We start from the raw sequence: 25040 nt of genomic DNA, 5'->3' as shown, positions 1-25040 counted from the left end.
AGGCTCACTAACCGTCTTCCCCTCCCACTGGCCCGCGCTCTGTCACTCGCTCCTGACACCGTTTCCAGTGGAGCGCTGCTCCGTAAGCTTGTTTTACAACAAATATCATTAACTTTTACGACTGAGAAATTCACATATACACACCAGAGGAGTTAAAGGGGACCTATTATAAAAAAAACACGTTTTTTCTTGCTTTAACATATAAAGTGGTCTCCCCTCAGCCTGCCAACTCAGAGAAGGAGAAATGCAACCAAATTCTGCAGTGTCTGTACAGCCGCCCGGATGATCCTTCCAGTGTCATTTGACTTTTACCAGCCATTCAGAATCTGCGCCTATGGTGACGTCACGATAGGTGCAGAGGTTCGGCCTCCGCTGCTGAAAACACGCCCACAACTAACTTTACCGGCCGGAGCTTCAGCCATTGTTCAGAAGCGGTGGCTGTTTCAACAACGAGGGACGGTAAAAATGAGGTTTTGCATCGACATTTACCCTCATAAAAGGATCAGTACCAACAGCACGGACCCGGCAACTGCACACGAGTCAGCGGTAAGTGACGTTATTTTTTTATGTAATTTATATTTGTTTACAAGTATGATATTTGCATGGGCTAAGTATTTCTACTCACCGGACCGGACCGGTGAGTAGCTCCGAGTAGCTCCCGTGCTCCCTAACGGAGTGTTAGGGAACACCGGAGCTCTATTAGTAATACATTTTTCTTCTGTTTATGGTTTCAGATGTTCCAAGCACCTGAAGCTGTTCAGACACCTTCAGAAGACGCACGGTCCTTCCTTGAGCCAGTAATAGTGCATACATGTTATTTATATACAACTTATGTTTTATTTTTTTTAACAATAAAGTTTTCATTTGTGAACATTCAGTGATGTGATTTCTTTACAGTTAACATGATTCATTTGTCTTGTAACATAAGAAATGAAATGATGAGGAATCGGAGTAAAGAACTGTGGTGAATTCAATTAAATCTTCCTGTGTGAATTAGTGTGAAGACAAGGTGACCCGGTCCCTCTTCAGGGAACTAAAGGCTGATTTATGGTTCTGCGTTACACCAACGCAGAGCCTACGGCGTAGGGTACGCGTTGAATTAACACAGAACCGTAAATCAGGCTTTAAGATCCGTTTACAGCGTGTAACTGAATGAGAGCGTCCGACTATCGCGTTGAGCTTCGTGACATCGGACGCTCTCTGTCCACACTGAAACAGTTAAACTCACGGCCAGTTAGGACAGTCCAATACAAAAAAAAATAAAGCAATGGAATTGATTTTTTTTGCCGAAACTCGCTCGCATGGGACACGCTTTGTGTACGGAGCCGCTGCTCTTCCCGCCCGGAGCGAGGCTTTGTTCCCTTTGTACACTGCTACACGTCATTCAGGCAGCCAATCAGCACAGAGCCTCATTATCATAACCCCGCCCCCTCAGAATCCCTCATAGAGAAGGAGGTTAGAAGCAGTAAAACTAGAGACATGGCCCACAGGCTGAATTTCTGATTTATGTAGAAATTAGTTTGATTGTTTTTAAGACATTCATGGCCTGTTTAAAATATACATTAAATGCCATAATAGGTCTCCTTTAATGCTGCCATTGACTTTATAAAAAAAAAGTCCTACATCCTCTTTTTATTTACAACCTTTTCTTGAGAAGAAAAAAACACGGTTATTCCAACTTCACTGGCAGCAGCGTGTATGAAGAAAAATAAGGTCGAAGGAAGAAGATTCTCTGTGATGCATGAGAGGAACCAACGCCGGCCAACTCCGTCAGTAAAGTGAATCACAGATGAGATTAACAGAGCTAATTAACACAGTAGGAAAATAATCATACATCTGATTAGGCCGCGCGGTGGCTGCCTGCCTTTGGAGCTGCTCCAGACATGCGTAGTGGAGCTGCCCGGGGCTGGATCTGGGACTCGCTGGAGGGACGTGTTCCTCGCGTGGCCTACATCAGCTCCCCCTGGAGAAACCCCAAAACCACGTCCACAGGACCCTTTATCTCAACTTGGATGGATGTACGGAGGCATGGAGTTGGATGGAAAGTGTGTCACTTCCTCCATGAGCTCCTGTGAGTCCGGACCAGTGTTGTGTCTATGCAGTTTGGGTTTAACTGTCTTACACAGCTGTGTGATGTGCGTTTTGACCCTCTTGCATGCAAAAGATCACTCGTATTCACGTAGTGGAGCCGTCGCCCGGTCCGTATCCCTGAGTGTTGGATTATTTCAGTCTTACTGAGATGTTGCACTCACCGCTCGGTTAAAATGTATTCATACAGACGTGTTAGATACTATTTTCCACCGGTTCTTTGTGCCTGTCGGTTCTGCTTAGATTAATTGCTACTGTTCTATTTGGCTGCTGCGTTTGTTATCGGCGTTGTTTCTGCACGGAGGAGGTTGCGTCTGTGTGGAAAAGTGCTGCTCTGTGACAAAAACTCTGATTAACCACCAAGCACCTTTGACTGAGCACTCTGAAGCCGTTTCACCGAACAACACATTTACTTTATTTTCTTTTTTTTAAATGATGTTGGAGAATGAAAAAGAGAAAAACAAGGATGAATGAGGGACCTTAACGACAAAAGATGTGACTCAGAAGTGGTGCTAGTTTTGCTCCTCCTAAGCTTGAGTTGTACACTGGCTAAGTTATAAAGCATGTGCTTAATAAAGTAATAATGAGTGAATTAAGGTGTGATCGTGGGCTTGGTTTGTTGCTATTGCAGATTATGCGGGGACTGTTGTCGGGGGAAGGACATCTCACTCTCAGTTGTCACCTGAGAAGGTTTTTGCAGTATATTTGACCATTGAAATTAAAATCTTCAGCTTTTCTTCCAAAGCATTCATCGTGTTTTTACCAAAACAAGTCACATTTCAGATGATGTTGTTTCCAAGCAATGCTCAAGGCCGGTTCCATCAAAGTACTTGTTTCTCTGGAGGGATACCTTCATGAGCTGAAGGATAGGGATGATTTAATGTGTGATGCTGATGTCTGTGTTGTTTTTAAAACGCCGCCCGTGTCTGTGTGGGTTGCAGTGCTGCTGCTGGGCATCTTCCTGTACACTCGCTGGCGGTCCTACAAGGGTCTGAAGGAGGGCGTCTACCACGTCTCTGCACATCACGATGGCTGGGAGGACATCCGGGAGAACGTGCTCAACTACGACGAGGAGGGAGGCGGAGAGGAGGACCAGGTACGCTGCTCACATACAGGAACACGGCTAGTAAAGAAGAGCATAAAACGGTGGAGAGGGACTCACAGATTGTACATTTTTACATCCAACTCTCCGTTAACTGCTTCAGTACTGCTGCAGCGCTGCATGTGCGTTTGCATGGTGAAATGCTTTTTCCCCGCATGAAATTGATTTTACAAACTGTCATTTTATCTTTTTTTGTAATTCTTGGCAGTAGACCCGAGCTTCTGGGTTTGCGCTGGATTAAGTCAGTTCAATTTGGAATAAGATTGCAGTGTGTGTGGTGGTATTTTAATTAGGCCCACGCAAAATCCTTATCTCCTCTCTCCACCAGCGAGTGGAACCCACATGCACTCGGCAGCGCGAGGAGCCGCACAACATCACAGCTTCCATCCACACAAAAACACTGGGATATATGTAGTGAAACCAGCATCGCCGCTGCGTTGTTGCTCGTCCAAGGACCATAAACGGTGAATCTGGTGCAGCCGGCAGGACGTTCTCAGTCCTTCGGTTTAGCATCTGTTGCTCGGTATTTCGGGTTTTTGGCACCAAATGTCCTCACGGCGTAACACACTTTTATACAATACAATTCTGATAGAATTCAATTTTAAGTTTTTGCTTTAAAGGAAACATTTGATGCCCCTTTTTAAAAAAAGATGACGACAATTCATCGAGCATTAATAGAAATGTCGATTTAGATGCTCGGTCAAACTACTACACGGACGCTTCTTTAAATCTTCATCTATGGTGGATGTATCAACGCTTAGTTGATCTATTATACAATCAGAGCAAACAGGCTCTATTAAGGATAGACATTCTTTCATTTAATAGACTAATTAATATTATAGATCATTCAAATATAAATAATCTGGAAACTACAATTATATCTCTAGATGCAGAAAAAGTATTTGATCGGGTAAACTGGAAATTTCTATTGGCAACTTTGCATAAATTTGGATTCGGCAAATCTTTTATTGATTGGATAAAGATATTATATAGCTCTCTCAAGGCACGTGTAAGGACAAACGATCAAATCTCAACAAGCTTTAACTTGCAAAGCGGTACCAGACAGGGTTGTCCTCTTTCTCCTTCACTATTTGTGATATTTATTGAGCCTTTAGCAGCTGCTATCAGGCAAAACCAAAATATTAAAGGCATACAATGCAAAACTTTAGTTCATAAGATAAGTCTTTATGCTGATGATGTACTACTCTTCCTCCAGAACTCACGGTCCTCACTGTCACAGACAATTGCACTCATAGATGGATTTTCATCTCTATCTGACTATTCTATCCAGGTTTAGTTGGTAATCAGTTATGGTGAAGTAGTGGACTACATACTGGGGGAAATGTTCATTCTTCTCTGGTGGATTTTTTTGTTTTTTGTGCCTCCAAACCTTTTCTCCGTGAGATCGTTAGAAGCGCATTGATGAGGTCTGTGCCTTTAACTGATTGGGATGTTGATTTTGCTGCGTGACGCCGACTTCCCCACATCAGGACCTCATCAGAGCAGAGCTCACGTCCACCGAGTGTCCTGTTCCAGACTCTCGTGTGAGTTCAAGAGCCCTCTCAAATGGCGCATGTGCAGCAGCGAGAGCATATTGAAGTGGGAGATGTGATTGAAGCAGCATGGAAGCAAATCGCAGCTGTTACTGCCGACATCTCACCACTGACGACCGTCGCTTTCCTTCACTGTTACTGATTGATTTCTGTCACGCTGCCGACGTTACGCCGGCTTCTGCATGCCTGCGGAGAACAGCGCCCTCCTGTCGCACCACACTCAACGCTTACATTGACAATCAGATTTCTGTGGCCCCGTAGTCTGGGGGGGTGGATGCAGACCTGTGGACGGAGGTCAGACTCTTCAGACTCTTTTGGACCTCTAAAACCGATCAGTGCAGACGAGGCGCACGTGCCTTTCCTCTACCTCCTGCTTTCTCTCCATCCAAACTGTGAGCAGATTTTTCTCCTCCGCGCTAAAAGCAGCACTTGTCACATAATCAGCTTTAAAATCCTCCCACCTCCACCGTTCCTCCTCCTCCTCCCCCGGTTGTATTCCTGGTGAATCCCATCAGCGGTGAAGTGGCTGCTGCTGAACCTCCGACACCCGTCCGCAGTGGAGCTGGAGGAGAAATGGAGAAGCTTCACCTCCTTGGTTGTGTAATCTTCACTCATGTCCCCCTTTGGGGTCACAAGCACACAAACACGCCGATACTCTGGACTAGCGTGAGTAACTTTTCAGCGACGGTAAATGGAGATGGACCGGGGGCTTAAACAGGTGGAACGTTGGCGAGGAGCGTCCAGGAGGAGCTGATTGTTTTTCAGCTCTCTCTTCATTTTTCTGCTTCCGCGCTGTCACATTTGATTTTCTTCCGCCTCGTATCTCTCCCCCAGACATCCAAACTTTAACTCCAGGTTCATATCTTCTGTTTTTTCGATGTTTTCTGCAGCCTGGGCCTCGTCGCTTGCTTCTCTAACTGTGTGTGTGTGTGTGTGTGTGTGTGTGTGTGTGTGTGTGTGTGTGTGTGTGTGTGTGTGTGTGCTTTTTATTATTTTATCTCTTTTCTTATCATTTTATTTCATTTTATTTGTTATTTAAGCGTACTCTTAAATTAAATACTTTTTGAAAACCGCGCGAAGTTATGGATGAGACCTGGAAACAGGCATTGTGGCATAGAATTGTCAAATTGGTTTAATTCACCGTACGAATTGTTACAGATTACTTTTGTAATACTGTATTTGACCAGGTCTTTGTACGTTTTGACCGTATAGAAATGTAATTCTTGCCATTGTAAGAATGAGATGTACCTGCTGCACTCTACTGCCCTTACTTTTTAACAACTTGTGCTTTCTATTATTTTACCTCTTTTCTTATCATTTTATTTCATTTTATTTATTATTTATTAGGGCCCGAGCACTGACAGTGCGAAGGGCCTATTGTATCTGTAGGATTTTTTTTTTCTTCTCGTTATTTTCCTTCTTCCGACGAAATTTTGCACACGATTCAGGCCTGGCGATAAATTTGATATTTAATGGTTTGCATTAATGGGCGTGGCCTAATGGCTCAACAGCGCCCCCTAGAAAACTTTGTGCCTCAAGCCCCACAATACGGTTTGACGTACATGCACGAAAATCGGTACACACCTGTATCATGTCACAACTTAAAGAAAAGTCTCTTGGCACCATGGCCGAAACCAAACAGGAAGTCGGCCATTTTGAATTAATCGTGTAATTCTGGCGCAATTTATGCCATTTCTTCGGCAGTTTCTTTGCCCGAACCGTAACGTGCACCCAGGTGTGTTATACATCAAAATGTGCATCTCAATCCTGCGACGATGGGCATTACTTTTCTCAGTCAAGTGTTACCGTGGCGACGATAGACACCAAAAAGCGCGCCCCCTCTTTATCTGATTGGTCCACATTTGATAGTTCCTACTTTCTGCCATAACTTTTGAATGGTTTGATATAAAGTCGTGAGTGGTGTCATCCACTAAATGTCCAGGCCTGAAGAATCTACATGCAAGTCATAAAAGCTTCCACTGCAGCCTGAACGTGCACAAGGGTGCGAGGGCCCGTTCATCGCTGCTTGCAGCTTCAATGTTTTAATTGTGTCTTGCCGCTTCTAATGTTGATGTAAAGCAGTTTGAATGACCTTGTGTTGAATTGTGCTCTACAAATAAACTTGCCTTGTGTGTTTCCAGAACGCCTACGACATGGCGGAGCTGCAGAAGTCCCTCCAGCCGAGCCCGGCCCAGTCGGTGCAGTACTGCCGGTCCCGAGCGCTGCACCACCCGCCGCCCCCCCACCACCACCACCACCTGCTCCACCAGGCCCCCCCCTCCTCCTCCTCCTCCTCCGCCCAGCCCCCCCTCAGCAGGACGTCCAGCTCCACCACCCTGCCCCCCTCCGTGGCCTCGTCCTCCACCACCACCACCACCACCAGCCTGCGGCGGGACGTGCCCCCGGCGCGGCCCCCGGCCCAGGGCCAGGCCCGGCCCGCCGCGCTGGCGCGCCGCTCCCTGTCCTTCTCCAGCCAGGACCTGGCCCGCTACCTGTGCGAGATCATCCGCGACGCCGACCAGCACCCGGACACGGGGCCCTTCGACTCCCTGCAGGTGTTCTCCACGGAGGGCGGCGGCTCGCCCGCCGGCTCCCTCAGCTCCTTCAGCTCGGCGGGGCTGGACGGGGGCGGCTCGGCGGACGGGGAGGGGACGAGGCAGGAGACGCTCGGGGACTGGGGGCCGCGCTTCGAGAAGCTGCGGGTGCTGTACGAGCGGGCCGAGGCCAGCGACCTCTGAGCTCCGAGCAGACTGATGGACCCTGATGACGGGGAGGAGGCAGGAAACCGTCACCAGCACCGCGCTGACTAACTGGAACTAACAGTGTTGGATCTGCTGGACGACGAGCCTCGTCAGGCGACACCGGTGGCCTCAGACAACTGAACGTATCCCCGTGATCAGAGCTCTTAATCCCCAACGCCTGCCTTGCAAGGCTGCTGTCCAACAGCAGATCTGATCCAAACCTGCAAGTCAGATTAACAGAATGTCGCTCTCTTCCCGGGATACTCATCACGACGGAGCTGACCTTCACCAGAGAAACGAGCGCCAGACACAAACACTGACATCCTCAAGTTTCTCTCAGCTGAAGTCCTAAAATGTGAAGAAAAAAAAAAAGATAAGCAACTTGAGCTAATGAGCACCAGTGAAAAAAATGTATTTTTTATCATCTTGCTGCTGAATGAAATCATTGTAAATAAGGGACATTAATTGCACACTGCGCTGCTAAAATGGTCAAACGGTTCGACGAGTGGCCCGTATACCAGACTTTGAATTCTCCCCGTAGTGGACACATGGTGTTCTCGCTGCCTGGCTGTACACGGCTTCTCAGTGTTTTTATGAAGAAAAAAAGAAGAAGAAGAAGAAGAAGAAGAAGTAGTGCTTCGACCGTCCCTGGGTTCCAGTGCGAGATGTTTTGCTGTCTTTTGCTGGGTCGAGTAAATCTGTATTGGTCGGCTGTTTCAAGCTTTAACGCTCTGTGGGTTGTAAAACATCAAGCTTTGTACTTAGTACGGCGCCTGTGTCTTCATTTGATTTCCTATTCTCATTCGCACTCCTCTGCTTCTCGTTCCCGCTCGCCCAGGGGGGGGAGGAGGGGGGGCAGGAAGATTCAAACAGATTCATAACAAAGAAGTGTGAGTGGACGTGTGGACGGCGGGAGGGAGGAAACGCACGCTCTGCTGCTCTGCTGCTCTGCTGCTCTGGTCCTCTGTTCCTCGTGCACTTTCTCCTCGGGCGAGGGAAATGTGGCGGCTGCCAGAGACTCATTTAACAGACAATTGCTCGGTGGAATGCCAACTATGTCACGCAGCTGTCCAAGGTGACTACCGGAGGCCTGAGCACCGGGGGAGGAGGAGGATGCAGATGCTCCTCAGCTGATACAGACACAAATGAGACAATATTGGGATAGTATGGGGGGGGGACATGTTAGAGGTCGCCGGTCCCAATCATCCCAACCATGCCAGGTCTGGACTCTGGGGGCGACGTGGAGCATGTGACCTCCGGAGAGGAAGCTCCCAGCTGACAATCAATCCTAGAAACTTGTGCTGTGAGTTTCCTGCATTCCAGCAGCAGACGAGGCGCTGAATCTTTTACTGCTGGTAACGTGTCGACGCCGGCCGGTGCTGCTCCAAAATCTCAGTGTGCTCTTCAGCTTGGAGATCTCGGAGGTGTAAACGCACTCCGCCGCTGGCACTGATCCGGCCACACACAATCACACAGCCCGACTTTTTGCTGTTGATAATCCGGATGGGCTTGTTTTCATCTTCGGTTCAGAGCATACGGCCCCACTTCTTCAGAAAAGGAAGAGAAGAGCTGGAACACCGATTGTTCTGACCGCGGCACATGTTTCTGCTGCGATGGCTCCTCCAGAGGCCTCAGAGCCCAGAGATGCTGATGCAGGCTCACGTGAGGCTGCTTTTACGCACAGCAGCAGCTGTGAACGCAGCTCTGTATCCTCGTGCTTGACCAAGGTTTCCCGAAGTAAATCCAAGCACATTTGATTTTAGTGCTGACTGATGAATGACATCTTTTTTTCTCTTTTTTTATTCATCTGAGTGTGCAACATCTTACGATATTGCACACTGTCCGATCTTTCTTTGAGGGACATTGTTTTTGAACAAGTCTCACTGCTTTTCCTATCAACTCATCATTGTGATGGACTGGTTGAAATGACGTCATTGCTCATGCATTACGCTTGTGCCATGTGCAAAAGTATTTAAAGTATTTCAAGTTCACACACTCACTGACACACGGCTGTGCAATGTTTTTATTTTTATCGCCGTGGTCGGTCGGCACTGACTGATGCTCAGCAGCTTTTTTTCTTCCACCTCACTCACAGTCCCATTCCTGCAGTTTTTGAAGAAGTGAGAACAGAACAAAAAGGAATAAAATAAAGTAGGAGGCAGGATCAAAGCAGGGTCAGGTCCTCTCCTCCTGAGAGATGATGGAGGGCTGAATCCGGGAGCAAGTGCTGCCGGACCTGTGCTGGGAGAATCGCACCAGCAGCAAGTCCTGCCCTGGAAGCAACTGTTTCCGCAGCAGTCGTTCCTCCCACAGCTCTCCAGAAAGCAGCCTGGCATCTCCTGGCATCTCCGCTGCTGCTGCTCCGCTCCGAGTAGCAGCGCCGCTGTCATCATGAATTCTTCTTTTTATTCGTCTTCATCGTGGCAGATCCGTGCCCGTCGGCGGAGCAGTTAAAGGGTAGGAGCGTGTGAAAACATGTCAGGCCACTAATCCTAATGGGAGTTGATGGCTTGCAGTCGCGCTGGGGAAAAAACAAAGGAGCGTGTGGACTTTGAGAACCGCTGACAGAGGCCAACTCCCTCAGTGCTGCTTTCCAGAAACAAGCCTCTCCTTTTTTTTCTTTTTCCCAGCTAAGGGAACAATGCAGCTTTTAGAAATAAAAGTCCTGACATGCAGGCAGGGATGTCTCTGGAGTGAAGCCTCAAAGGCCCCCCCCTCATCCCCCCCTCAAGACCGCGGGGATTTATGGATGCTAGTATTTTATCCCTCTGTTGTGGGAAGCAGAGCCCGAGTCGCAGAGGTGAACGATGAAGACGCCTCATTCTTCTCCTCTCCCTCGGCGACGCAGGAGCAGCATTTCACTTCTCAGCATCCATTCGCCGGCTCCATAAATCAGCTTCTTATATGTTGTGTGCTGAGTGCAGACTTGTCGTGAAACAGAGTTAATGTTTTTACCTCATTTGTAAATACAGAGAAAGATAAAACACAAATGTTGCTTCTTTTTTTTTTGTCAAAAAGAGCAGCCATGGTTTGAAATGAGGAAAAAACTAAAAAAAAATATTGAACATATTTTCTATCAACATGATGGTGAGGAGCTTTTGACAGTTATATAAGTGTTTTGTATTTGCTTTGATCTCTTTTCTCAATAAATCCATTTATTTGCACCAGAGACTGAACTGAATCTTGACTGCATCTGAAATAAGTTTGAAAAGACGACCCGTCTTCACACGTGATCCGTGTCAGGCTCAGCGCTGGTGGCGGCTGCAGAGTTCAACAGCAGTCCTGCTCAAGTTGGTCTTAGTCTTTGGCACAAAAACATTTTAATTAGATTGAAGAAAATAGGATTTGGAGAAAAATACACACATGAGAAGCACCATTTTCTCCTGGGTTACCATGGCGACAGAACACATCTGGCTCCAGTCTCTAGTGTGGGATGAGTCAGTCGGGACAAGCGTCTGTCTGGACTCATTTACCTTTAGTTCAGGAGCACTTTTATAATTCACAAATTAACAGTTGTTGCAAAATGTTTGCTAATTAAATTGTGTATATATATTTATATTGCAATAATAAATTAAAATAATTGTACATTATATATATTTAATATATATATAATATATATATATTTTATATATATATATATATACATTTTATATATATAATCTATATATATATATATATTATATTTTTTTTGAGAGAGAGAGAGATCTATAGATAGATCTCTCTCCCTCTAATAAATTATTAAAATAATTTACAATTAATTTTAAACATTTCATGGCTTTTTTAAATTGTCATTATTCAAATAGAACCACTACTAAAAATAGACACGTAGGAGGAAACCACATACAGACAAGGTAACAATTCAAAAAAACCTTTATTGATGGAACGAACACTGAACAGAAATGTGTTTAATAATATTTTCAAAAGTGGCATTTTATATCTCCCTCCACTGACGATGAGCTGAGTTCTTGGCTTTAGTTTTTACACGTTTCTGATACGACGACCTTCTGTGACACACGTGCTGAGTGGATCTATGAAATGAAGAACTTGACCAAAGACGACGTTCCTCGGTCATACAAACTGAAGAAGAGAAACAAACCCTCCTGCAGCACCAGTGTGTGTGCAGGACGCATAATCTCCTCAAAAACACGACACGTGGACACCTGACACGATGCAATTACACTCGCATCATCCTCTCAACAAAACCACACCGAAAACACAAGAATCCACACGACAAATGTGAAATATCTGAAGTGGACGGTTTGTTCCCCCCCAGAAGAAGTTTATACACAAAGTCAGGAATCGTACAGATCTTGTACCTGCCTGTTCCGTTGTTTTAAGGTTTGAAATCTGCTGCCGTCATGACAACGGTGTACAAAGACAACCACGTTGTGACGCATCAGAAAAATATTTTAGTTACGCTGAATAGCTCTTTAAAAAGTTGTACAATTTTACTGGAGCACACAGTGAAAGGCCAACTTCATCTGCTCTTCATTACCAAAAAAAAAAAACCATAGGCCGCTCAGAATGAACCAATTCCAATATGTATGGAAATTACCAGCGCTGAAAAAATATTACATTAGTGCGCTCTTATTAAGCAAACATAATGGAATCACTTTGCTCTCAAATACAGCAATGAAACATCTCCCAAATTAAACATCCAGTGCGGCGGGACCGGAGAAGAACGAGCGGCTCTTCAGCGCTTGATCCGATTGGTATGCATTAGAACGAGACAGAGACTTTAGGAGACGCAGGGCCGCGTTAGCAGGTGGACAAACACCAGACAGCTGAGGGGACAGAAAAAGGTGGTTTGACGAGAAAAAAAAAAGAGACGAAGGGATCAGTGTGAATCCTCGTCCCTCTCGTGTCTGAACAGGAAGCCTGGGTTTGATATGCAGGTGTCGCCCCCCTTCTACCAAACCACTCTGAATTGCGGCGGGGAATCAGAGCTGCCATCAGCCCGCCGCAATTTCCTCCCCGCTTCCATTATTTATACGTGTGTTTGAGAGCCGAGCGGGAGGTTGAGACGCTGCTGATCAGAGTCAAAGAGCCGACACAAACAAAAACATGACAGCAGACGCAGCGGCAGCACCGACATCTCCCACGATGAGCTCTGACCTTAGTTTTACGGCAATAAACACCTTCAGGTGGGAAACAACACTTCTTCTCTTTTCAAGGGGAACAGATAACATTTATTGCCACGGCGAGGAAATGAGCACACGTGAGGAGTCAAACCTGCGGTCAAACACATCCCTGACCTCTTCTGTGACGGATCAAGTGTTATTCGGAGTGTCGGGGGGACGGATGAGTCCGGCCGTGACGAGCGCTGCTCATCTGTGTGCAATAAACGAGTGTCTGACCAATGACAAACCGCTGACTCATCAGGGAGCTGCAGGTCTCCGTCAACATTTCACTTTAAAGTTAAAACTGCTTTGAGGAACGTTGGCCGATGGGAGCTAAGCTCTTCTCCCCGTGCAATAAAAGATTTATTTATTTAGAAGGGCAGGTGGTGACCCCCCCACCCTCCACGTCTGTGTCACACTTGGTCTAAATACGGACGGAGATCAAGTACAGAAGCTCCTTTTTCAACCACGTGTCATCATCTCTGTTCACAGCGGCTGGTGGGAGGGGGCGGAGCCAGAATCTCAACTCCACCCCCTTCAGAGGAACTGCAGACGTGAGTTTAGTGGAGACGAGTATCGAAGGGACGGTTCAACTCGGGTCTGTGATGTCACAGAATCTGGATAATCAGAACCTAATGTGGCCCCGACTAACGAGGCGGCATCCCTGTAAAGTATTAACGATAGACATACAAACATGTCCTTTATGGCACAAAACACATTGATATGGCCCCTTCAAGATTTACACAAAAATATCTTGTTATCCCGACAACGCCAGCATCATCACCACGGTACCGGTGAGTATTTACATTACAAGAAGTTATGAAATATACCGGTCTGAAACTTCCTGTCCTGATTCTAGGTGCTGGACTGCACTAGCATTAGCGTTACCGTGGAAACACGTCGTCATTTTAAGCTGGAAAAGCTGGAAAATCCGAGCAGGACAACTGCAACAGGCTAAATATGTAAAGCTGCAGTTTCAGGTTAGAGAAAGTCCTCACAGCCAGAGATAGACAGCAGCGACGGGTAAAACCGGAGCATCCGTCGTTCCAGACGACCAGCCCATCACTGTAGCAGTTCATCTCTGAACCTGCTTCCTCCAAACACTCATTACACTGACAGGTTTCACGTCAGCCCCAGGACAGACGTTTGGAATAATACTGGTATCCGATTGGTTCTCAGCTTGGCCGATCTCGACCATCGCCCCGGAGTCGGTACTGGGAAGAAACCAAATGGGATGGAAACGAAGGAAAACCTTTCAACATTCAAGTATGATCTTCTAAAGAGTCCCACGCAGCTTCGGAGGAGAACGCCACGCTAACTCTAACTCTAACGCTCCAGCGGGTCAGAGTAGTGCAAGTCAAGTCCAGTGGTACAGCAGCTTTAGAGAAAGCAGCCAACGGGCTGGAATGATTCAGATCGAGACAGAAAACTACCAACATTTTCATCCATTCAATCAATATCACCTCTTTAAAAACGAATATACACCATCATGAACCCAAATCCTTAACTTGACTTAAGGGATTTTAACAAATCCCCAAAGTCAACATCCCCAGAGTTATATTTAACAGTTTGACCCTTTATAAATCCAACATGTTTCTGAGGGAAGAAAACTCAAACTGGGGTTTTTGTCTAATAAAGAAAGATCAGCAGCACAAGCAGCACTTCTAACACGTGCTTGAACCCTCCACACCCGGGACCTGCAGCCCCTCGCCGAGCGGCCTCGCGGCCTCGCGGCTCTGACACCAACACAGCCACATGTCAGGAATGAAACAAACAAACAGAACCAACAACAAAGCGGTGGTGGTGATGGCAGCTGGGCGCGGTGCTGGGACCGAGGAGCGGCGAGCCTCTTCCCTCCTCCTCCGGCCGTCCGTCCTCCCCGTTACTAGGTAACCGTGGGCTCCGGCGAGCCCTTGGCTCCTTTCTTGCGCTTCTTCTTGAGCCGGTAAACGTAGAAGGTTTTGTTCTCGAACGTTCTGGTGAAGAGCGCGCCGTAAGCCGCGGCGTCCGTCTTGACGGCCTCGCAGAAGCGCGGGTGGGCGGCGTGGACCAGGTCCGGCTCGTTGTCTCCAGGGCCGTCCATGACCTGAGGAGAGGGAGAAACGGCCGGAGAGGCCGGACACTCGTCAGCGCTGGAGACTCCGGTCCGAGCAGAGACTTAGACTACGTTCTAATAGCAGGCCTTAATGCTCAATTCCTTTTTTTTTTTTTTTTCACCTATCCGATACCTATACTAATAATAAGATATACTAAACATAATAATAATAGTAGTAATAATAATAATAACCATCTTTGTATAGTATAATATTGATAAATTATTACATTTTGTTGTCCTGCCAATGGAGGCCCGAATCCTCCATGGCAGGACCCTTCCATACCGCATTCTCACCGACACAGACCTACAATCACGCACCGTTTCCCCCTCCCCGGGGGGGTCCAGCACCGCCAGAAGGCACCCCAGGCTGCACGGCGAGCCCCGCCAGGCCCGGGTATCCCGACCCACCTATCCCAGGCTGGCGAGGGAACGCGGGTGATGGGGGACCCCTTCCCGCCCCTGGTGTTGAGTGCATGTGATTAATGCATTAAAAACAGGGAGGGGGAGGACCAAGTATCGATTTGACACCGACCCCCCCCCCCTCCCGAACTACGTGTCCTTGTCAAATGTATTTATTAAGTGTTGAATGTGCAGTGTCTATTTTGCTGTTAAAACCGTGAGGCGGGGAGTGCCGGGCCACGCGGGACAATGCCCCCCACGACCCGGACCCCCCGCCCCTTAGCCTATGTGCGTATGAATCGTGTAGGGGGGGAAGGAGGGGGAGCGGAGGCCGAAGCCAGGAAGCAGGACCAGCAGAGCCGGCCCTGGTAAGACACCCACGTTCCCCCACCGGCCATCCAGTAGACGGGGGCCGGCCCTCCGAGCCGGGCCAGGGCCCCACCGTACCTCCACGGGCGCCGCCGGAGCCCCCAGATGGAGGGGGAAACGGTCCAACATCCCCCCATTCATACTGACAACATAAGACATAGACTATGTTGTCTTAATGTTCAATTCCGATTTTTTCCCATATCCGATTTTTTTGTGTGGCTGTTCACATTATCTTTTAAAATGTGTCCTATATCAGACTGGAGTGTGAACGCATCGCAGCCCTGAACTGACCCGCATGCGCAGAGGAACAATAACAAAGACGTCACACGCAGCACGCCGTCAAACGGCGGTAAACATGGAGGCAACAGAAGTGAGTGTACATGCTCTAATTTAACTTGTATAGTATAAAATAATACTTAGAAGGTCCAAGACCTCACTGTCCCTCCACTGATTAGCTCCGTCGCCGCCATCCTCCATGTTTGTCTTGACCTTTTCCGATCTCTTCTGAGTGACTCCCGCCCCCGCCAGCGCAGTATTATGACAACGGTCGCTCTCAAGTGAAGTCAAAGTCGCATTAATTCCGACCTGGCTGTTCACACTGAGGTCGCATTGCAAAACATCAGACCTGTATCCGATTTAGAACCACATATGGAAGCGACCTGAATCTGATTTGAAAAGATCAGATTCCATGTGACTTGTGCTGTTCACACTGTCATAAACAAATCAGATCTGAGTCACATATGAGCAAAAAATCGGATTTGGGTCACTTGGGAACTGCAGTGTGAACGCAGTCTAAATCACACTAAAGTGCCGTCAACAGCCTCCACCGTCTCTCACACAACTCTGCAGGGAAGCTGCAGACACACAGAGAGCTCAAGTCTTCAGTCCCACATATACTGATCTGGGATTATTGATCGCTGCATTGATGAAGCGTCTGCCACAGGAGGTTGATCTTGAAAGATTAAGAAGTAATAAAGGTGGAAATGCTTCATGCTGGATAGTTCAAGGACGACAGTCCTTAAAATTAAGAATAAAATCAAGGAAAGTCTCCTGGCTTTAGATTATCAAAGCAAACTGGTACATTAAAACAATGTTTAGGAAGATATAGAGTTGAATTCTCCTGGTCAAGCTCAGAGTTGGAGGTGATAAAACGTTATCTCTCGTTTCAACGTGAACACCATGTAATTCATTGTAACAGTGATGAAAACTGGCATCAAGATGAAAGGAAGAGGATGAAAAAAGAGGCCGACAGAACAGAGAATTCAAAAAACCAGAAGTCGAGGGGGGAAAAGAAAAAACAGAGGACTACATTAAAGAAACAATGAGGGGGAGAAGAGAGACAGAATAAGACAGACTCCCGGAGTTGCTTCAATAAAGCTGTCTCCGTGTCAGATGTTGTGTACACTGTCTGACATTTACAGCAGCACAAACAGACACACGCCGTCTCTGGGCCGCCGTGTTTCATGTGTCTTACAGCACACTGGGACAGACTTGGCTTGTCTTGCCTCTGGTAATCCAAAGAGCCAGCGAGCCACAGCCGACATGGAAATAAAGAGAGAGCAGATGGGAGGAGGGGAGAGGAGGAGGAGGAGGAGGCGAGAGAGTGAGAGACAGCGGTGTGCAGATAAGAAGTGAGACTATTGATCTCTCTGCGGAGGCTGAGAGCTTTCACCGAGACACAGACGTTGACAGAGGGAGCAGCAGACACACACACACACACACACACACACACACACACACACACACACACACACACACACACACACACACACACACACACACACACACACACACACACACACACACACAGGCAGTCACTCTGAGTCACGGTTAATAAATGCCGCCCACATGTCCGTTGGCCAGGTCGAGCAGGTCCCTCAGTCTGCAGCCGCGCCGGTGCCGGCGCTCGTAGCAGATACTGTTCTCCAGCACCACGTAGTCGGCCCCCGCCGCCTTCAGGGTATCGTACACGTCCTCGGGGGAGCGCCGCGCGTACACCTGGTACACCTGCACACACACACAGGGACACACACACACAGGACATTACTGGGGGTCACTTCCCTTTCTGAGCACAGGAATGAAGCCTTCTCTGCTGAACCTCGACCGGCGGATACATCCCGAGTCACAGTTTAATGAGACTTGGCTTAGTTTCACTTAGAACTCGGGATGAAAGCAAATGAGCGGGAGAACAAAAACAAAAAGGGCTGCACAGAGAAAATCTCCTGCTTCGATCGCTTGTAACAACAGATTTAAATACAACGCAGAAACTCTGGAAGAAATCTGAACTTTAACCGAGTTCGATAGGCCTGTGTTGAAAAAAATCGATTTCCCAATTCTAAATCGATTCATATGTCTAAAGATTGATTAAAAAAAAAAAAAAATGTCTTCTTTTATTTATTTATGCATTTTTTTTTCATCAACACATTACAACTTTAGGTTATTTTTTTGTTTATCCTCAAAATAGGAATGTTTTGTTGGACACAAGAATAACTGGTGCCATGTTTTTGCCTTTAAATATGTTTAAAGGTATGAAAACATTAGTGTTAGGTTATAATTGCATAAATTGTCTATATTTTATTACTTTATATACTGTCTTGGGGTTACATTTGCAAAAAATGCTAAAAACCAAATGCTCAAAAATTTAAAACCAAAATAGACCGAAAATGGAACAAATAAAAACAGAATGTGGGAAAAAATAAAACCGATTTCATCCGTCTCTGTTTCCTCCCTGGATCTGTTTGGTAATTCTGCCCCACGATGTTTCTGTTTCAGTTCTATCAGCATTCTGGGAGCTGATTGGTCCTTACAGCATCATTAGCTGCCAATACTTGCCGTTTAATCTCAATATAATACTAGTAGTAATATTTTGCATAACTACAGTCATATAATTCATGCAACAGCTCAAAAAACAGTTTCAATAACACTAACCCAAATCAATATCGGAATCGAATCGAATCAAATCAAATCTTGATAATCAATTCTGAATCTTAAGAATCGGAATGGAATCGATTCTTGACATTTGAATCGATCCCCAGCCCTAGAGCCCGAGTCGGAGCGACCAGTCAAGTCTCCGCACTCCACGCCATCGTCTGTGGAATGACTCGCCGTTTTAAATGCATCGTATCTAACAATGGCTCGTGCGTCATGTTTCCACTCTGAACGCTGGATCTCTGCAGCTCTACAATCAACAATCAAGAGAAGGAGAGTCTGCCTGTTGCATAATGAAGGAACCCTGCATTCTGCCGTACAGTTCAATAAGAGCAGACACTCCAATCACCGACGCTGGACGCATCAATGATGAGACACGATGAAGACTCCGTCTGCATGCAGACCTGGACATCCAACTCTCTCATGGACAAAGTTTCAAAGCTGCTTGTTTGCTCATGGATCAGAGTTCCAGCTCGTTTCCAGGTTCTATTCTTTCCAAATGCTTAAGCTTTAACAGACATCTAAAAACAGCCAGAGTAGCGTAGCTGCAAGAGATGATGCAGTGATGGAAACTGAACCCCTCCTTCTGTTAGTTATTGTTCGTGTAATCACTGGGATGTAAGATCTCCGTCCCTTCTGGCGTAAACCAGTCAGCACTGGCCGGATGTGCAGCGTCACTTCAGAGCTGCTGTTGTCTTTGGAGGACTGATAGCAAACATGTCAAAGCTGGTTGAATCCAAACTTTGGCTGCAGAACAGCTGATCTCACTTGCCATTTCAGTGCACATGAATTGTTAATAAGACTCATATCAAACTCATATCAATGCAAAAATGGTTTGGGACCTAAAGCTCGGCATTAAGAGAAATGATTCTTCCACATAGACAAGCAGACATTCAGAAACTGACAGGTCTGGTAACGGTTGAGCAGCAGGGTTTTGTTTGTCTTCCTCTTTCTTTTTTCTTGCACAGTGTTAAATCTCCAAAGGGCCGGAGGTGTCTGCCCATCATTTCCTGGGCTAAGAGAGAAATTGGAGCTCAAAGGCAAATGCCAGCAGGAAGGAACGGCTCGCCGGCGAGGAGGGAACGACTGCAGTCGACGCTGCCAATCCCCGTTTCTCAGTTACAGCCAATCAAACGTGTCATCATGCGGCCGCTTGTGTGATAAGCATGCAGCTATCAAAAAAAAAATCCTCCAGTCAAGATGTGGAACTGGCTCGGTGTGTCCTGTGTGGCTCCAATCTGCTGACCCTGTAATGCTTTTCACTGCCGTCTCCACAAGCAGCTCATTTTGTCCTGGAGAAGAAGAAAACTCCTTCTTCCTTCTCCCAGAGATCTGCTTTTGAAATCTGCTGTTAAAAACAAACTTAGAGATCTAAACTTTATAGAGCAGTTTATCTGATGAAAGTTGATTTCACTCTGATAAAGATCCACTAATGCTGAAAGCTGCAAATCTGCAAAGCTGCAAAGATGCAAAGATGTAAAAGTATATCAAAAGTTTTGTGTCAGAGATGAAGCCAAATACTGTCCGACACTTTACACCCATTTACTGAGACACAAACCCACTCAATTAACCTCTCCAGAATTCAAAAATGTGAAGGATGAAGGTATATCTACTTTGGTGAACATCAGAAACATCAAACATTTAGTTTAAATCTGCTGGTGTGATTACTTTAAAGACCCCGAATGACGGAATTACTCTGAATAATACACACTACTTTCTAATTTTAGAGAAACGTGTAGAATGTGGAGCTGGATAATCACAAGACAAAACTATTACAATCAGGATTCAGACAGCAGAGGAACAGGGGAGAAGAGACCTCTTTCACTTGTCCACTCATCCTCCTTTAGTGATACAGAATCAGGACTGGGAACAGTTTCCCCCCTCAAACGCACAAACGGCAGTGTTGCAGCCGTTAAGTTGAAGTTATTACTTTTGTATATTTGTTAACTTAGTTTTATAGTGTTTATTCTGCTTATGCTTTTGCTAAGAATGTTTATATTATTGTTTTGTATGTCTCCGCAGGGCGTGTTGTGTGCGTCATCAGGGCATATGGGTCAGGTGATGGGGACGTGGAAAACCTAAATGTTTGGTTACGAAGGTGAGGGTTGTGTACAGTTTTTTGACCATTTTATTTAAGTTTTTGTTGCCATGAAAGACTTTTTCATTTGCTTTTGGATGTCGTAATAATTTAGAAAATGCTTTGAAACAAGTTGGAACGTAAAAATAAAAGTTATGCTTTAAAAAGCTTGTTAACCTAAAGTTCTATTAACGTGAGTGAAGCGGACCGCCCCCTTCTATACTACGGCTTTCAAAAGAAAAGGCCGATACGTATGGTGGTGGATCACTAACGAGCTCCGAGCCGGCTCCGGCCCCGCCAGCCTCCCAGCACGCATCACTTCCCCGCTGGGATGCAAAACACCAGCTCAGCTACCCGAGAGGTGACCCACACATTACTTCCTGCTCGGTTTAGAGGGAGACACGGCACCAAGCAGCAAACTGAAAACAACAACAACACGGAACAGAGAAAGTCATTTGTGACAGCGCGGCTTCACAAGCTCTGTGAGGTTCACAACATGTGGAGGTCAAAGGGAACTGATAACTGGCAGAACTGCACAGAAAAGAAAGCTGAGCTTCAATTACATTTTCAGGAATTTAAGAAAGAGTCTCCTTAAAGAAGTAGGAAAAAACTGCACCAGGGTGCGTTGTGTGGATATTTTTCTCTAAATGTCAGTGAAAACTTGCTGCAGCTTCACCACAGAAACTGAACATCACTTCTGGACTCCACTGCAAGAACCAAAGTCCCCCCACTCAACCCTCATCCACAACATACACATAAACCATCATAAGCATAAAGAGATATCTGTATACGTTTCCATACGAATATGCACCACGACTGTAACAACAGGAGAGCAGCATCGCCGGGACCGTTCTCTGTTCTGATGAGTAATTTAATGAAGCTTAATACAGTTAGGATCCCATCCTCCCCACTGTGGTGCATGTGGGACAAAAAACGCCATCTCCTTCATTAATGCCCATCATGTTTGTGGTTTCTGGCCTCCTCTTCCAGGTAGGCTAAACAACACGTCCTCTGAAATAACACAGTCCCAACTGCGGCGTTCCGCTGCAGAAACCCTCCGTTAAAATGACATCTGGGCAAAATGTACACAGTTTAATAGAAGTCAATTACATTAAGTTACTGGCAACGCACTGGCAATCAATTTCTCACTAATTGTCCGTGAGGATCATTGGCAATTCCTCAAACTGATATTGATTGATTAAATGTATGATCAGTGCTAGGAACTCCTCAGTGGAGTATTTGGGATCCTCCCAGAGCCCTCAATGCATGATATCAAATTAAATAGTTGAAAAACCAATTAGAGGTGAAAGGCTGAAACTTCCTCCTAATCCAGTGCAATCTTCACCAGGGCTGGGGATCGATTCAAATGTCAAGAATCGGTTTGATTCAGATTCTTAAGATTCAGAATCGATTATTCAATTCAATTTTATTTGTATAGCGTCTAATACAACAGATGTTGTCTGTAGACGCTTTCCAGAGACCCAGAACATAAACCCCCGAGCAATTATTACATAAACAGTGGCAGGTAGATGTAGATGTCAAACTCCCCTTTAGGAGGGAAGAAACCTGGACCAGGACCTGGATCATAAGGACCAGGACCCTCCTGCCGAAGGCCAGACTGGGGAGGTCGGGGACATTATCAAGATTTGATCCGATGTAATCTTTTCCCACATTCCGTTTTTTTTTCCATTTTCTGTCTTTTTCGGTTTTAAATTTTTGAGAATTTGGTTTTTAGCATTTTATGCAAATGTAACCCCAAGACAGTATATAAAGAAATGAAGTATAGACAATTTATGCAATTATAACTGAAAACTTTAATGTTTTCATACCTTTAAACATATTTAAAGGCAAAAACATGGCAATAGTTATTTTGTCCAACAAAACTTTCCTTTTTTAGGCATAGACAAGAAAATACCAAAAGCTGTAAAGTAATGATGAAAAAAAAAAAAAAATTAAAAATTAAAAAAAAAAAAAAAAAAAGAAAGAAAAATCGATCTTTAGACATCGAATCGATTTTTTGGAAATAATATGACAATCGATTTAGAATCTGAAAATCGATTTTTTTCAACACAGGCCTATTCTTCACTTAAGAAAATCAAAGGATAAAAAATAAATGTTCAACACGATCATCATGAATTTATGAGGACAATATATATATATATATATATATATATATATATACATACACGGTATATATATATTTATATATTTAAGAAAAACCACTGTGTTGCATGTCCTTCAAAGTAAATAACTGTCTTAATAAATAAATAATTCCATTGTTTCCTTTTGAATAATTCACACATAAAGGGTTCAGATCCGCGCTGGGCCCGGGTGCAGCTGGAGCCTCGGAGCCTTCCAGAGACACCTTTTACAGACGGTTAGCACTCAGGATGCTCACACCGTCATGGTTTCTGTTCTGGGCTCGACGGCCCCTTAGGCCTCATTTGTCCTGTTACGTGGATCATTTCTTATTGGATACACATTGCACATCTTGTGGACTGATGTTCATTCCCCAAACCTCTGAAGGTCACAGCATCTGCAGGATAACTGCATGATCTCCAACGCGAGACGTTGGCAGAGCTCGCAGAGTCAGATGGATGAGTGCAGAAATGAGGCTTCAGCTGCAGTTATTAAAAATGGATTGCTCTAAGTGGAAAAGTACCAACAAGCACTGCAGAAAGACAACTCTGACAACTTCCTCATAATTTGTTTGATGTAACAGATGTGGCACAGTTTACTCCTGATATTTTTACATCTTCTTCCTACTGCCACTGCTCATATTTAGAGGCACTTTTCCACAAATTTGATATTAAATATACACTAAAGACTGAAAATGTTGATCTAAAAACAAAATGCTTTATGAGCTTTCGTACAACTTTATTGCCCACAAACAAAAAGAGACCAACGAGTGACCAGTTGCCCAGTTGTGGTTTAAGCTGAAACATCTGTGACCCATAAATGTTTCAAACTTGTATGTTGGAGCCGAGTAGAAAGGAGAATATCTACAGGAGAATAGGAGAAAGTGTAACTCCAGGTAACTGCTGCAGGTATCAGTCTTGTGACACTTGAGTGTACATATGCATACATATATTTTTTGTTTGTTTGTATTTGGTTTATTCAGTTGAACTCAGTCAGTGCTGTGAATACTAAGGATGTCTCAGTCACTCTTTTTTGCCCGCCAGTCCAAGTCCAAAGATTCCTGATTCAATCCACAAAAAATACCCCAAAAAAATAAAAAATGTCCAAATTGCAAGCAGTGGAAGCTGCTGTAGCGCTGCAGGCCAGTCCAGTTGGAAATATTCCCAAATTGCAGCCTTTTCTGAAACATTGAGGGGCCTGCTTTCAGTTTGTGCTACGCTTAGGTCAGCGACTCAGAGAGTAGCTATTGACTTTACAATTAGTACATAATTGTAATGGATGCTGTAGGAGAGAGGAATAAAGTCATGGGAGAAAGAAAAGCGAGTAAAAAAAACAAAACACTAAATATGTTTAAATCTACAAATTAACTTTATTTTTTTCTCTTTATGTTACAATCCCAACCCTCCTCCTTTGTCCTGCATAACGGCCTGTCCAGCGCTATTGAATACTTATTCTAATCATTACATTTATTAGACTTATATAAGAATAATTATTATTATTATGAGTTATTCTTAAACTGCACTGCGCCAGTACAAGATCCGCCAGCTTTGGATTTGCAAAGTTTTTGCAGTCTGGATTTGGAGAGGTGAACGTCTCCGCTGCTGGAGGACTGAGCCGCCAAATTACCTTCTACAAACGTCTATAACACCTGAAAGAAGTCGCTAGATTTGTAGGTAATAGCTTTTATGAAAAAAAGTAGCTACAGAGCTCCCGACCCCACCTGACCTGTTTTGTTTGCAGAGCCACTGTGGCAGGAAAGAAACCGCTCGTTCAGGTCAAAAAGTCACGGCGTAATCATGAACTGCTGAGTGTCCGAGCTCATTTAAACCCGAAAGATATTGAAAACTATGTTGCTAAACTTGAATAACTCCATATTCCAGACTCTTACAAAGCTCTGGGATTATTTTTTAAAAGCATGGAAACTGCAGCGGAGCTGCCCGACCTCCAACATCCCCACATCTACCACCACCTGATCAACTTTCCTTCGTCCTACTCTGGGATTCTCTCAAAAACTACAAAAGCCTGGAGGGAATAAATGGACGTTACGCCCTGGATTCGTGAACAACATTAAGCTGTGAGATCTTCCAGCAAAGGATTATTTTACCATTACTGGAAGAGTAAGTGGCGCTTCATTAATCTAATTAACAAAAGGCGCTAAATAAAGACACAACACCAACAAAGCCAGTGTCGGCTGACGTGATCGGCATGTTTATTACAGTCAGATGTTCCCATGGATTTCCACAGGATAAATTACACTGTTTACTGAGTGAATGAAAGTTTTAAGGCAGCACCTCATTTCATATATCTATGATAAATAGTTATCATGCAAGTTCCTCTTTTTTAAATTTTTCAGGTGAGTGATTCACAAGACTACATGGCCCTCAGTTGAAGGCAGAGATAGTGGTCAGAAAGTGGTCGGCAGCTGCACT

General features: G+C 45.3%; 2 protein-coding genes across 2 annotated transcripts in view; one reads left to right on the top strand and one right to left on the bottom strand.

The window, feature by feature from the left end:
* The window catches only part of si:ch211-186j3.6 (neural-cadherin), a 361581-nt gene extending 353259 nt beyond the window's left edge, over window positions 1-8322 (top strand). The window contains exons 36-37 of the mRNA XM_061737325.1: window positions 3030-3184; window positions 6885-8322. Of these exons, the coding sequence (XP_061593309.1) occupies window positions 3030-3184; window positions 6885-7481 (752 nt within the window). The 3' untranslated portion in view covers window positions 7482-8322. The remainder of the gene's footprint in view (window positions 1-3029; window positions 3185-6884) is intronic.
* A 3036-nt stretch (window positions 8323-11358) lies between these two features.
* dpy19l3 (dpy-19 like C-mannosyltransferase 3) overlaps window positions 11359-25040 on the bottom strand; it is a 73536-nt gene continuing 59854 nt past the window's right edge. The window contains exons 18-19 of the mRNA XM_061737336.1: window positions 17316-17474; window positions 11359-14690 (exon numbers count right to left, since the gene is read on the bottom strand). Coding sequence (XP_061593320.1) covers window positions 14490-14690; window positions 17316-17474 — 360 coding nt within the window. The 3' untranslated portion in view covers window positions 11359-14489. The remainder of the gene's footprint in view (window positions 14691-17315; window positions 17475-25040) is intronic.

Source organism: Cololabis saira, chromosome 2 (genome assembly GCF_033807715.1).
Source record: "Cololabis saira isolate AMF1-May2022 chromosome 2, fColSai1.1, whole genome shotgun sequence".
Classification (NCBI taxonomy): domain Eukaryota; kingdom Metazoa; phylum Chordata; class Actinopteri; order Beloniformes; family Belonidae; genus Cololabis; species Cololabis saira.
This window is presented reverse-complemented; position numbering and strand designations above follow the sequence as displayed.